The sequence below is a fragment of the Talpa europaea genome (assembly GCF_964194135.1).
Source record: "Talpa europaea genome assembly, chromosome: 6".
NCBI lineage: Eukaryota > Metazoa > Chordata > Mammalia > Eulipotyphla > Talpidae > Talpa > Talpa europaea.
In genome coordinates this window covers 39,877,812-39,892,949 of record NC_140072.1, presented here as the reverse complement: position 1 = coordinate 39,892,949, position 15,138 = coordinate 39,877,812, and the positions used below count along the sequence as shown (strand labels likewise).

The 15,138-nt window shown below is 40.2% G+C and overlaps 1 protein-coding gene across 1 annotated transcript in view; it reads left to right on the top strand.

The window, feature by feature from the left end:
- Positions 1-15,138, top strand: part of VWA3B (von Willebrand factor A domain containing 3B) — a gene marked incomplete at both ends in the record, with an annotated part of 150,230 nt that overhangs the window by 60,667 nt on the left and 74,425 nt on the right. Inside the window, one exon of the mRNA XM_084235717.1 lies at positions 5,072-5,226. Within this exon, the coding sequence (XP_084091843.1) occupies positions 5,072-5,226 (155 nt within the window). The remainder of the gene's footprint in view (positions 1-5,071; positions 5,227-15,138) is intronic.

Genomic DNA, 15,138 nt, shown 5'->3' with positions numbered 1-15,138 from the left:
CAGGATAATGATGTATAGAGGAGTGTCTCCTAAGCTTCAGTCAATGGGCATTGGCGGGGGGCGGGGGGATCTGCATTTATAGCAATCCTCAGATGCTGCTGAAGCTGCTTGCTGGTCCAGGGACCACATTTCAAGAAACACAGGTGTGTATAGCAGGAACCAGAAGACTGGTTAGAATTGGGAAAAACTGTCACAATATGAAACAGAAATTTAGCATAAAGTGAATATTCTAAATTGTAAAATGGAAGGAAATCTCTTTCAGGAGGTAGTAAAGGCATTGTTGCACTGTGAAGTGAAAGTTAAAAGTGTGTGCAACAGAGGTGGTACACTGGTAATGAACCCAGATGACAGGGGAAGGAGACCAAGGTCTTCCTCATTGCACTGTCACTTTATATATTCCTTAAGGCACTTTCTCAATGCCCAGTCATCCACGAGACAACCCCAGAGAAGTGAAGCCCCAGTCTCTGATACTCCTTGTGCAGCTGCAATTTCTTCTGAAGCTACACTAGCCACATGATGTGGTTTTTCTCTTACTGTTGAATGTTTGCAATGAACTACAAGGAGGGAAATAGAAAAATTGAATTAGAAAAATGCGGAATTAACACATGACTTGTTTCCTGGCTTATATACTGAGATGCAGAATAATTGGTCCAGCACAGGGAAAATCTCATTTGTACATTTCCTCCCCCAGTGGTTTTCTGATTTTGTAGACATTATTCAGTAATGTTATTAGTTCAGGAAATCACACATAACTAAGTTTTCATCTTTAAAATGCATTAGATCCTGGATATTTAGAAATGTCAATCCTGTCAATTTGAACAAGCTTACTGCAAGCGAGGGACAGTGTGGTACACGCAGGCCCAGCACAGCGTTCTCATTTTTCCTTACTCTTTCTTGACAATTTTAAGTGAAATTTTACAGAACCAGTTTGAAGAAATTGTTTTTGTTTGTTTGTTTGTTTGTTTTAATATTTAAGACTTTTTTTTAAAGATTTATTTATTTATTTATACAAGCACTGGGTACAGTCAGAAGCGCGGGAGGGTGAGAGAATTCACCAGAGCCAGAGCGGAGCAGGCAGACTGATGAAGTACACTGCTGAGGGGAGCAGCAGGTGTGGCAGGAGAGGTCTGCGCGCCATGTGGGACCCTCCTCCGGTGGCCGGGCATAAGCCGGGGATCGAACTGGCGCCGCGGAGGCCGTGGGCAGCTTCGCAACCCAGCGCTCAACCGCTGCGCCACTGGGGAGGCCCTGAAGAACTTGGTTTTTAATGGAGGATTCCACTTCAAATTTCTTGTGCTAACAGATCCCATCATGGTAAAAGTTGAGAAATGTAAGATACAGTTATCCTCTTTCACAAATGTTCATGTAAAAAGGGGCAATTTTATTTTAGATTCAAGGCCACATATCTGAACCTGTATGTACACATAAAACTGTGATGTGTTTAAGGAAAGGAGGAGCAGGCTTTAAAGTAGACAAATTATTTAAGTTTCCTCCAGACTTTTACTAGGCAGATGTCCCTAAATTTTTAACTCAATTTATAGATATGGATCCTGGAAATTCATTTACACTGTAATAAATGATTCAAAAGGCCAGGCTATGTATCATTTCTATCATTTGTATCTATCATTTAAGTAGGAAGAAAAAGCAAAAATGTATTTCTAATTTGAGAATTTCAAGCAAAGTCTAGTAACTTGATGTTGGGGGAAGGAGAGGCTGAAATCACCATGTAGTCATGGTTGCTTATGCCACGTGCACACAAAACTAGCCCTGATGTTCAAAACCTTACTCTTGTCTGACCGTTTATTCCTGTAACAATAATTTATTGAGCCTTTAATATGTACCAGGCAGTGTGGTATGATGGAAAGTGCACTGAATTTGGAGTGAGATGACATGTCTATACACATAAATGCTAATTCTTTCTGTTATTATTAGGAGATGTTGAGCAAATCATTCTACCTGCTTTTGAGACTCACTTTCTACATCTATAAAGACCAAATTTAAGAATGTGTCTGAACACAATGTCTAACACTTAGGACCTGCCCAGCAGGTGTTACCTTCCATCTTTTCATTATTGCAAACACTGTGAGTCAGAGTGGGCATTCATGTTCCCATTTGGGAGTGCAAAGATATAGTGGCAAAAGCATGTGATAGGACCGAGAGTAGGAAGAACTCTTCGGTGACTCCCCTAGGAATGCAGTGAGAATGAGAGAGAGAACATCTTTCACCTTCCATCCTTTTATTTGATGGAGATGAGGTTCTCCTCTCTGCCTGCCTTGGGAGAGTTAAGACTGATTTCATCATGTCCTTCAACCCTATTCGTGTCCTCTCTACCCATTAGTCCCTATAGTACACACTCAACTGCTCTCCCCCTCTCTTAAATTCTTGCAAATGTAATTTGGAAAAACCCTAATCCTGGTTAATCCAACTTTCTGCCTTATACCTGTACAGTTGACTGCAGTGGGGGAAATGAGACAACCGCACAATCCAATGCCTACTTTCTCTTTAAGTTCATGGCCTCTAACTTCAGGTGACTTTTTGTCCTGGCCAACAATTCTGCTCTGCTTTTATGATCAACTCATTCTCCAAGACATCTGCCTCCTCCTTTCTCCCAATCTCCTCCATACCCCACTCTTTCCTGGGTACCTAAATTGCTAAATCCAGAGATCATTTCTTAGTCTTTCTCTGACTTGATCTACTATTAACCTTTGATATAGTTGGTCACTTCCTTGAAATTCTTTTGCTTGCAGCAAATACACTGTCCTGATTTTCCTCCTAACTCACTGGCTAGTCTTTCTCAGTCTTCTTTGTTACTGCTTTGACCAGTTCCCAACCTCCAAGCCACAGGGCCTCAAATCCTCGCACCTCTGCTCCATCAGCACTCATTGCTTAGGTGAGACCTTGTCCAGAACTACAGCTTTTAATATCAGGTGGTGCTTCCAAATTCAAAGCTTTAACCCTGAGTCCTTCCCTGATCTCTGCCTGACTACTTGCATGTCAGTGGGAATGGCTAAAAGGCATCTCACACCTAAGAAATCAGACACTAAATCCTGATCCTCCCCTTCAGACCCTCTCCTAATAATCTTCCTGCTTTTAATTTATTACAATTCCTTTCTTTTGTTTTTAGCCCTCTGGACCAAAACCCGTAGAGTTATTTCTGACTCTTCTCTTATAGCCACATCTGACCTCTCATTATTAAGTCCTCTATCTTCAGTTCTGTCTTCATAATATACTTTGAATTCAGAATCTGAATCTGACCACTTCCTCTGGTCCATGCCACCTACCTTACCACCTACCTCCCTGCTTCTGCCCTTGACCATCTACAATCTATTCTCAACAGAGTAACCAGAATGATCCTTTAAGACAACACAATTTTAGAAATTAAACTTTAAAAGTACAGAGGCAACTTAAAACTATAAATGGTCGCTTCTCTAAGAGCATAGATCTTAAAAGTTCTCATCACAAGGAAAATAGATTTGTAGCTGTGTGTGGTGATGCATGTCACCTCAACTTTCTGAGGTGAGCATTTTGCATTATATATAAATATTGGGTTGTGGCATTGTATGCCTAAAACTCATGCTTTATGTCAATTATATATCCTCCAAATTATGCCACTTCTCATGTGAAAGCCTTTGGATGGTTCTGTTTTCACTTTCCCTACGACCAAAAGCCGGTCATTTCTCACAGCTAAGCTGGCTTGCAGATCCTGCTGCCTGGCCCTCTTCCTCATGCTTCTCCAGCTTTATTTCATTCTTTCCCTCACTCTATTTCCTCTACACTGGCCCTCTGAAAATTCATCAAATATGCTAGGCAGACTCTCACCTCAGGGCTTTTGTCCTTGCCATGTTCTCTGTGTCCCCAAACTCCCCCCAGGCCTTCCCAGGGCCACACTCCTTGTTTCTTTAGGCCTTTGCTCATGTTTCAGCCCCTCTTTGAGGCTTTCCTTTTAGAAAAGGAAACTTGTCCCCATCCTTTCCCCTCCTGCTGCAGTCTCTGTTTTCCTCCTTCGTCTAATTTTTCTCCATATCATAAGTCATCATCTGACCCGCTACATTATTGTATCTGGCACTTCCCCTGTAATGTGAGCTCCCTGAAGGCAGGTGCTTTGGTCTTCCTTTATGGATTGTATTCCTGGTGTCTAGAAGAGTGCCTGGCATGGAGAGGTGCTTGTTACATTTATAAATTAGTTGGATGAGTGATATGAAACTCTCCTTGGACCAGGTCTATATGTCCCCGTGGAAGGTGCCAGAAGTGAAATGAGGTTCTTGGCTGCTTAGGGCTGGGAGTAGAAATGGGAAGATGTTTCATGAGAGTCTCAAGTCCTGCTCCCTCTAGATGTTCACCATAACCCTCCAGTCCATTACAAACTGGTTTTATTTATTTATTTATTTATTTATTTATTTATTTATTTATTTATTTATTGTAAAAAATTGCCCAGTCATTACTGTATCTGCCCGCACCAGGTACTGGGTATCTAGTGGTCTGCTTTACTAACTCTGTGTGTCTGTGTGTGTGTATGTGCAGTGTCTCCCTGCTAGAAACTTTAACTTCTCAGGGGCACACATGAGGTTGCACATGTCTTTCTGAGCTCCTAGCTCCCCTGTCATGGTATCTAGCACAGGGCTTTATAGGAGTAGGACTCAGTACATGTTTGGTTAACCAATGTTGAATGATATTACTGTGAGAGGGAAGTGCTGAGATGTATAAATAAGGCAGAGATGAAGATGGCATCTGGAGACATTTCTTCTATGAATGGTTTATTTATTTAATTTATATATACATACAAGCACTGGGTACAATCAGAAGTGTGGGAGGATGAGAGAATTCACCAGAGCCAGAGCGGGGAGCAGAGCAGGCAGAAGGACCGAAGTACACTGCTGAGGGGAGCAGCGGGCGGCAGGAGAGGTCTGCGCACCATGTAGGACCCTCCTCCTGTGGCCGGGGAGCAGCCGGGGATCGAACTGGCGCTACGGAGGCTGCGGGCAGCTTCGCAACCCAGTGCTCAACCGCTGTGCCACCGGGGAGGCCCTATGAATGGTTTCTGAATGGCTTCTGTCCTTTGTCTTTTCCTTAGGAGACCAACAAGAAGACAGTCCATGCAAAATATTGCAGCAGATTTATCCATGCTCCCTGGAAGGATGGGAGCTTGGTCCATGTCTGCATTACCAAGGATAAGTGTACATGGTACAGTGAGAGAATGCATGCAGTCCTGGCCCAGATCCAGAGGAGGTTGGTGTATTTGCCAGGATGGTACAAGTTTTTGGTCTCTTGAAATTCAAATCTGCTTGACCTTTTGGTAAAAATCCAACCAAGAGAAATGGCCAATAAACAATGTTAACTCAATGTTGCCATGTGATGATTTGCTGGTGGCCTTGTTAAAAATAAGGGGGATGCTTGGATTCAGATTCCATGCTGCCTTGATCCCAATGCAGACTCTTAAAACAGCAAGTAAAGGTAGAGTTCCTGTGTTGGTTGCATCTCACTGTAGGTGGCTAAGTAACACTTACATACTTATGCTGTGTCTTGCACTTTTTTGGGCGGCAGGTATATTGCAGACTCTATTATACCTGTCCTTTGTATTCTTGAATATTACATTTCAAGGCAACTGATACAAAGTTATGAAATATTTGAGTATAATGGAATAATATGTGTACTTTAAAAATAATTTCGTGTGATCCCTCTCAATCCTCATGTTTCTTAAAATTGGGTAGTGCTCATGAATCTGGTGTTCTAATGCTTTGACCTCAATATCAGCTCCTGGGGGGATATTCTGTCTTAATGTGTTTGCCACCCTGATGCCAGGAGACAATTTTAGACCACAGAGACCAAATCCATTTAGGTGTATGGACTCTGAGGTCAGATAGAGCTGGATTCTAATCCCAACTCTGCCACTTTCGTGACTCTGGCAAGTTAGTTAATATCTCTCCGCATCAGTTTTTTCATTTACAAAGTGGGAAAAATAATGCCATTTATACATTTGTTCTACGGATTTGATGAAATACTAAAACTAATGAGTTTGGACTGCTGTTCAATTTGCTGTTGCCTCTTGAAAATGAGAGTTCCCTTCCTCCCTTAGGAGACCAACAAGAAGACAGTCCATGCAAAATATTGCAGCATGTTTTCTGTTACAAAACCACAAGGTGCAGACCCCAGTCTGCCCTGTATTTGCTCCTTAGAGCCTCAGCTTCTTAGAATAGAGCTGGCGATGGATTACTCAAAAAAAGTAATCTTTGTTCTGTAGTCTTCTCTGCTGATGGCTTTTGTTTTTTTATAGAGGCATGTTTTATTTATTTATTTATTTGTTTGTTTGTTTGGTTTATACATGCACTGGGTACAGTCAGAAGCGCAGGAGGGTAAGAGAATTCACCAGAGCCAGAGCAGGGAGCAGAGCAGGCAGAAGGACCGAAGTACACTGCTGAGGGGAGCAGCGGGCGGCAGGAGAGGTCTGCACGCCATGTGGGACACTCCTCCGGTGGCAGGGCATAAGCCGGGGATCGAACCGGCGTCGCAGAGGCCGCGGGCAGCTTTGCAACCCAGCGCTCAACCGCTGTGCCACTGGGGAGGCCCTCTGCTGATGGCTTTGAAGTTGACTAGAGCAAAGTGGTTTGCACTTAAGATTTGGGAGAAAAGATATTGCTAGAAGACACCCATCTGTCCTGCCAGGTCAATTGTACCTCTCCTCCCACCAGGTATCAAACATTGTTGGGAAGTTTCCTTTACTCTGCTATTTTCTATAAGATTTTATGGAGAATTTGTATCATCTCTCCCTTAAATGTTTGGAAACTCGTTATTGAAGCATTTGAGCCTAGAAGTTTTCTATGTGGGAAGGATTTTTTTTTTAATTAATAAATTTTATTTTTATATTCCCCATACAATTGTAATCCCTCCATTCTGAACCCAATCCCTCCCCTCCCGCCCCCCACCCCCCAAAAAGTGTCTCTGGTTCATAGTTTTTGTTGATTTTGATTTTCACTTTCTTATAGTTATTCATTTTCCTGGTCCCTTATTTAAGTTTTCTAGATCCCTGCTATGAGTGAGACCATCCGGTATTTTTCTTTTTCTTTTTGGCTTATTTCACTGAGCATGATCCCTTCCAGCGTCATCCATGTTGCTGCAAATTGCATGTGTTTATCTTTTTTGAATGCTGAGTAATATTCCATGGTATATATGTACCACATCTTTTTGATCCAGTCATCTATTTTGGGGCATTTGGGCTGTTTCCAAAGCTTAGCTAAACAGTGCTGCTATAAACATAGGGGTGCAGGTGTTCTTTGGAATTGATGTTTCTGTGTCCTTTGGGTAAATACCTAGGAGTGGAATTGCTGGATCATATGGAAGCTCTATGTTTAGTAGGTCCAGAAATCTCCACACAGCTCTCCATAGTGGTTGGACCAGTTTGCACTCCCACCAGCAGTGCAGAAGAGTTCCTTTTTCTCCACACCCTCGCCAACATTTGTTGTTGCTAGTTTTTTTAATATGTGCCATTCTCACTGGTGTAAGATGGTATCTCATGGTAGTTTTGATTTGCATTTCCCTGATTGCAAGTGATGTTGAACATTTTTTTCATATGCCTGTTGGCCATTCGCATTTCCTCTTCAGAGAAGTTTCTTTTTAGCTCTTCTGTCCATTTTTTGACTGGATTATTTTCTTTGTTGTTGTTGAGTCTCATCAGCTCTTTGCAGATTTTTGTGATCAGTCCTTTATCATTAGTGTTGTGTGCAAAAGTGTTCTCCCAGTTGGTGGGATTTCTCTTTGTTTTTGTTATTGTCTCTTTTGCTGTGCAGAAGCTCTTTAATTTGATGTAGTCCCAGCTGTTTATCTTTGCCTTCAATATCACTGCTTTGGGTGATGTGTCTGTAAAGATGTCTTTGATATGCAAATCACGTAGTGTTTCGCCTATATTTCCTTCTATGTATTTTATGGTTTCAGGTCTTATGTCTAGTTCTTTAATCCATTTTGAGTTGATTTTTGTATATGGTGTGAGGTAGTGGTCAAGCTTCATTCTTTTGCATGTAGCGACCCAGTTTTCCCAGCACCATTTATTGAACAAACTTTCTTTGCTCCAATGCATAGTTTTTGCTCCTTTGTCAAAGATTAGTTGACCATAAATCTGTGGGTTTATTTCTGGATTTTCTATTCGATTCCATTGGTCTGTATGTCTGTTCTTGTTCCAATACCATGCAGTTTTGATGATTATGGCTGTGTAGTAGAGTTTGAAGTCTGGGAGTGTGATGCCTCCATTCCCTTCTTTTTTTTTCAGGAGAGCTTTGGCTATTCGGGGTTTTTTGTGATTCCATATGAATTTCATCAATAATTGTTCTATTTCTTTGAAGAATGACATTGAAATTTTGATTGGAATAGCATTGAATCTGTATATTGCTTTTGGTAGGATGGCCATTTTAATAATGTTTATTCTTCCAATCCATGAGCAGGGGATGTCTCTCCATTTCTTTGTGTCTTCTTCTATTTCTTTTAACAGTGTTTTATAGTTTTCTTTGTATAGGTCCTTTACCTCTTTTGTTAGATTTATTCCCAAATATTTGATTTTTTTGTTTCAATAATAAAAGGGATGTTTTTTTTGATTTCTTCTTCTTCAGATTTATTGTTTGTATATAGGAAGGCTACTGACTTTTGCGTGTTGATTTTGTATCCTGCCACTTTACTGAACTGATTGATGAGTTGAATTAGTTTTTCTGTGGAGTTTTTGGGGTTCTCTATGTATATTATCATATCATCTGCAAAGAGTGATAGTTTGACTTCTTCTTTTCCTATTTGGATTCCTTGGATGTCTTTCTCTTGTCTTATTGCTCTGGCTAGGACTTCCAGTATTATATTGAAAAGCAGTGGTGAGAGTGGACATCCTTGTCTTGTTCCAGATCTTAATGGAATTGCTTTCAGCTTTTCACCATTGAGAATGATACTGGCTGTTGGCTTGTCATAGATGGCCTTTATGATGTTGAGGTACGTTCCTTGTATCCCAAGAATTTCAAGGGCTTTTATCATGAATGGGTGTTGCACTTTGTCGAAAGCTTTCTCAGCATCTATTGATATTATCATATGGTTTTTATATTTCTTTTTGTTGATGTGTTGGATAACGTTGATTGATTTTCGGATGTTAAACCATCCTTGTGTCCCTGGAACGAATCCTACTTGGTCGTGGTGAATTACCTTATGGATACACTGTTGGAATCTGATAGCTAAAATTTTATTGAGGATTTTTGCATCAGTGTTCATTAGGGAGATTGGCCTATAGTTTTCTTTTTTTGTGTTGTCCTTGTTCGGTTTTGGTATTAGTGTAATGTTGGCTTCATAGAACGTGTTAGGTATTATACCTTCCTTCTCAATTTTTTTGGAAGAGTTTGTGAAGGATAGGTACCAATTCGTCTCTGAATGTTTGGTAGAATTCATTTGTAAATCCATCAGGTCCTGGGCTTTTGTTTTTGGGGAGGTTTTTGATTACCATTTCAATTTCGCTAATTGTAATTGGTCTGTTTAGGTGTTCTATTTCTTCTTTATCTAGCTTTGGGTGATTGTAGAGTTGTAGGAATTTGTCCATCTCCTCTAGATTGTTAAACTTGTTTCCATATAACTGTTCATAGTAGTTATTAATAATTCTTTTGATTTCTGCTGTGTCCGTTGTGATTTCTCCTCTTTCATTTATTATCCTATTTATTTGTGCTTTCTCCCTTTTTGCCCTTGTGAGCCTGGCAAGGGGTTTATCTATTTTATTTATTTTTTCGAAGAACCAGCTCTTGGTTTCATTGATCTTTTGGATTGTTTTTTTAGTTTCGATTTCATTTATTTCTGCTTTGGTTTTTATTATTTCTTTTCTTCTACTGGTTTTGGGGCTTTTTTGTTGTTCTTTTTCTAGATCTTTGAGTTTCGAGATTAGGTTGTTTCTTTGAGTTCTTTCTTGTTTCTTGATGTGAGAATCTATTGCTATATATTTTCCTCTTATTACTGCTTTTGCTGCATCCCATACATTTAGGAAATTGGTGTCCTCCTTGTCATTCAATTCAAAGAATTTTTTAATTTCTTCTTTTATCTCCTCGTTAGTCCAGTGGACTTCCAGTAGTGTGGGTTTCAATCTCCACGAGGTAAGAGAATACCTTGCCTTCTCTTTATGGTTTATTTCTAGTTTGATGCCTTCATGGTCAGAAAAGATGGTTGGTATGATTTCAATCTTGGTGTATCTGTTGATGTTTGTCTTGTGCCCCAGTATATGATCGATCCTAGAGAATGATCCATGTGCGCTTGAGAAAAATGTATACTCAGATTTTTTTGGGTTTAGTGTTCTATATATGTCTGTTAAGCCTAAGCACTCTAGATCCTTTTTTAGAGCTTTAGTGTCTTTACTTATTTTTTGTCTTGTTGATCTATCCATTGTTGATAGTGGTGTGTTGAAGTCTCCCACTACGTATGTGTTTTCTCTGATGTCTGTTTTCAGAGATGCCAATAGTTGTCTGATATATTTTGGTGCTCCTTCGTTTGGTGAATATATGTTAATGAGTGTTATTTCTTCTTGAAGTATTATCCCCTTGATCATAATGTAATGACCACTCGGGTCTCTTTTTATCTTTTTAAGTTTGAAATCTGTTTTATCTGATATGAGTATAGCTGTTCCTGCCTTCTTTTTTGGTCCATTTGCTTGTAGAATTGTTTTCCATCCTTTAACTTTGAGTCTATTTTTATCTTTTGCAGCTAAATGTGTTTCCTGGAGACAGCAAAAGGTTGGGTTTTGTTTCTTAATCCAGCCTGCAACTCTGTGTCTTTTTATTGGAGAGTTTAGTCCATTTACATTTAGAGTTAGTATTGATATGTTAGCATCTGTATTTGCCATTGTGTTTGTCTTTCCTTTGATTTTATTTATTTATTCTTTTAATAACTTTCTTTGGCCTTCTTTTGTTGTTATTCGTCCCTCTGAGGTTCTGGCTTTAGGACTCCTTGTAGTATTTTTTGGAGTGGGGGTTTAGTCGCAATGAAATTCCGGAGTTTCTGTTTGTCTGGGAAGGTCCATATTCTTTCTTCAAAGAGGAAGGAGAGCTTTGCGGGATAGAGTATTCTTGGTTGGCATCTGTTTTCTTGGAGTCTGTTGACTATGTCCCTCCACTCTCTCCTTGCCCGTAGTGTTTCTTCAGAGAAGTCTGATGTCAATCTGATTGGTTTCCCTTTGAATGTTATCTGTTTCTTCCCTCTTGTTAGTTTCATTATTTTTTCTTTGTCTTGGATTCTTGGGAGCTTTACTATTATGTGTCTTGCTGTATTTTTCCTTTCGTCATGGAAGTTTGGTGTTCTTCTTGCTTCTTGTATGTCAATTTTCAGATCCTTCTTAGCGTTTGGGAAGTTCTCTTCAATTATATCCATGAATATTTTCTCTGTTCCTACATCTCTTTCCTCTCCTTCTGGGATTCCTATAACTCTTATATTTCCTTTCCTCATGGAGTCAGATAGTTCCCGAAGTCTTTCTTCGGTCTTTTTCCTTCGTACTTCTCCTTCCTTTTCTGTTTTAGTTCTTTTTATTTCTGTGTCTTCAAGAGTACTTATTCGTTCTTCCATTTCATCTATTCTGCTTTCACTGCTTTTCCCAGAGTTCTTTAGCATCTCCATTAATTCTTTGATCTCCTGCATTTCTTTTACTTCCCTCTTTAGGGACTCAATTTCATTCTTCTGGTCATTAATTATTTTCCCCTTATCATTGTTTTCCTTTATGACTTCTGTCAGTTTTTTAATCATAGCAATTTTAAATTCTCTATCTGGAAGGCTCAGAAGTTCTTCCAAGTTACTGTCGTTGCAGTCTGGTAGATGGTTTTCTTTTTGTGGTGTGCTATTTTGCTGAGGAGTTGCTGGGTTGCATGTTGTTTTTCTACTCCCTACTGCCTGTTTTCTAATTTGCCGTATTCCTTGTGACACTGTGTTGCTGGTACTGGCCAGCATCTTGGGCGACCTTCCCAGCTCACCACTGGCTCCTCTGGGGAACTTCTGCTGGGTTCACAAGTCTCCAGCAAAGACAGGTCCCTGCTCTGTCTCCTTGGTGAGCCTTCTGCTGGGTTCACACAGTCTCCAGCAAGAAAGGTCCCTGCTGCAAAATGCCTGTGCCAGGGACACGCTCCCCTGCACGCCCGGTCTGCCCCAGCGGTGGGTGCTGCTCCCCTCTGGGCTGGAACTGCAGGCTAGAAGGCGCCCAGTATGAGCAAGCCTCCCAGCTTACCTCTGTCTCCTTGGTGAGCCTTCTGCTGGTTCACACAGTCTCCAGCAAGAAAGGTCCCTGCTGCAAAATGGCGATGCGGGAACGAGCTCCCCTGCAAGCCCGGTCTGCCCCAGCGGTGGGTGCTGCTCCCCTCTGGGCTGGAACTGCAGGCTAGAAGGTGCCCGGTGTGGGCAAGCCTCCCAGCTTAACCTCTGTCTCCTCGGTGAGCCTTCTGCTGGGTTCACACAGTCTCCAGCAAGAAGGGTCCCTGCTGCAAAATGCCGGTGCCGGCGACGCGCTCCCCTGCACGCCCGGTCTGCCCCAGTGGTGGGTGCTGCTCCCCTCTGGGCTGGAACTGCAGGCTAGAAGGTGCCCGGTGTGGGCAAGCCTCCCAGCTTAACCTCTGTCTCCTCGGTGAGCCTTCTGCTGGTTCACACAGTCTCCAGCAAGAAAGGTCCCTGCTGCAAAATGGCGATGCGGGAACGAGCTCCCCTGCACGCCCGGTCTAGGATTTTTAATGATGCATTCAATTTCTTTAAATGCACATAGAGTTGATAGTGATCATCTATGTTGTCTTTACTTTCTAATCGCTCTGGCTAGAGGTTGTCCATTCCGTTCATCTTTTCAAACAACTATCTTTTTGGTTTCATTGTTTTTTTTTTTTTTTCTCTCGCTAAGATTTTCTCCTTTCTAAGCCATTGATTTCCACTCATCTTTATTATTTCCTTCTTTATGCTCACTTTGGGTTTAAGTTTTTTAAGATGGATGTTTAGATCATTGATTTGAGACCTTTATTTTTTTCTAATATAGGCATTAATTTCATAAAATTTCCTCTGCTTTAACCATCTCTCACAAATTTTGATGTATTTCATTTAATTCACCTCAAAACATTTTCTAGTCTCTCCCAGAAATGCTACTTCAACCAAAGGATTATTTAGAAATGTGTTATTTATTCTCAAGTCTGTGTATTTTTCTGAGAGCTTTCTATTACTGATTTCTCTTTTTATTTCACTGTGAACAAGGAATTTTTGTATCTTTTCAGTTCTTATGAGTTTATTGAGACTTGTTTTTTGTTTTGTTTTGGTTTTTTTTGTGGCCCAGAATATGAAGGGAAAAAAACACACTATAATATCTATATTATATATTATATGCATGTACTGTAGTATCTCAGCTCAAGTTGGTTGATAATGTTATTCAAATCTTCCATATTATTACTGATGTATTTGTTTAACTGTTCCATAAATTGAGAAAAGAGTGTTGAAATTTCCAATTCTAGTTATGGATTTGTCCTGTTCTCTTTTCTGTTCTGTCAATTTTTCATCATATATTTATAATTATATTGAAATTCTATTAATAGGTGCATATACATTTAGGATTAGTATGTCCTGTTGATGAGTCAACTCATTTATTGTTATGGAATGTCCTTTTTATTGTCTGTAATGTTCTTTTTCTGTAATCAACTTTGTCTGATATATATACATACATATAGCCACTTCAGTTTACTTTTTAAAATTTTTTTATTTTAAAGATTTATTTATTTTGTGCATACAGGAGCTGGGGTACAGGCCAGAGGCATGGGGGTGAGAGGATTCACTAGAGACAGAGTCAGGAGCAGAACAGGTGGATTGACTGAAATATACTGCTAAGGGGAGCAGTGGGCGAGTCAGGAAAGGTCTGCTGCGCCATGTGGGTTGCTCCCTGGCTGGCAGGGGGGATCAAACTCTTGCTGCAGAGGCTGTGGATAGCTTCATAGTGCTGTGCTTAGCGCGTTGCGCCACCAGGGAGGCCCACTTCAGTTTACTTTTGATTATGGCTACATGGTTTGTGTTTTTAATTACTTTTCTGGATATGTCTGGGTCTTATATTGAAATACGTTTCTTGTAGACAAAACATAAATGGGTATTGTTTTTAATCTAATCTGACAATCTGCCTTTTCTTTGGAGTTTTAAGATTATTTATGTTTAATGTGGTTATTGATTTGGTTGGAATAAAACTTAAGATATTGCTATTTGTTTTCTATTTGTTCTCTCTGTCCTTTGTTTCCTTTTTACTCTTCTTTCCTCTTCCTTTGGTTGTATAATTTTTATGATTCCATTTTATTTACATTCTTGGTTTATATAACTTTATCTCTGTCAAGGTGTGTGTCTGACTAAGTTAGCATTTACAATATACATCTAACTTATCACAGTCTACCTTCAGATAACATGATAGCACTTCATGCATATCATGAGAGTCCTATGGGGCGACTCTGGGGCTAATCTGCTTCCTTCCATATTTGCTCTTATTTTCCTACACTTTATTTCCACATATGCTATAAAACCACCATACAGTGAAGTAGCCAATTATCTTGTAAGTAGCTTTAAAACTTGAATAAATGTATTTTGTATTTATTCTCATGTTATTTCTGTTGCTCTTTACTTTTATTTTTAAAGATTTATTTATTTATGCATACAAGAGCTGGGGTATAGGCCAGAGGTGCTGGGGGTGAGAGGACCCACCAGAGACAGAGTGAGGAACAGAATAGGCAATTGACCGAAGTACAAGGCTGAGGGGAGTGGCAGGTGAGTCAGGAGAGGTCTGCTGCGCCATGTGGGTTCCTCCCTGGCTGGCCAGGGATCTAACTCTTGCTGCAAAGGCTGTGAATTGCTTCACAGTGCGGTGCTTAACCCCTTGTGCCACCAGGGAGGCCCTGCTCTTTACTTTTTGATGTAGATTTTGGCACAGGTTTGTTGATGATGCGTTATCTAAGCACTTTCAGTCCCAGACAACTTTTTAATTTGCTTTTATTTTTGGAAGCTATTTTTTCTAAATATACAATTCTAGGTTTACCATTTTATTTTCCATACATTAGAAATATTTCTTTGCATGATTTATGATGAGAGGTCTTATGTTGTCACTGTCTTTTAAAGATTTTTCTCTTTATTGCTGGATTTCAACCACTATATTATAATATT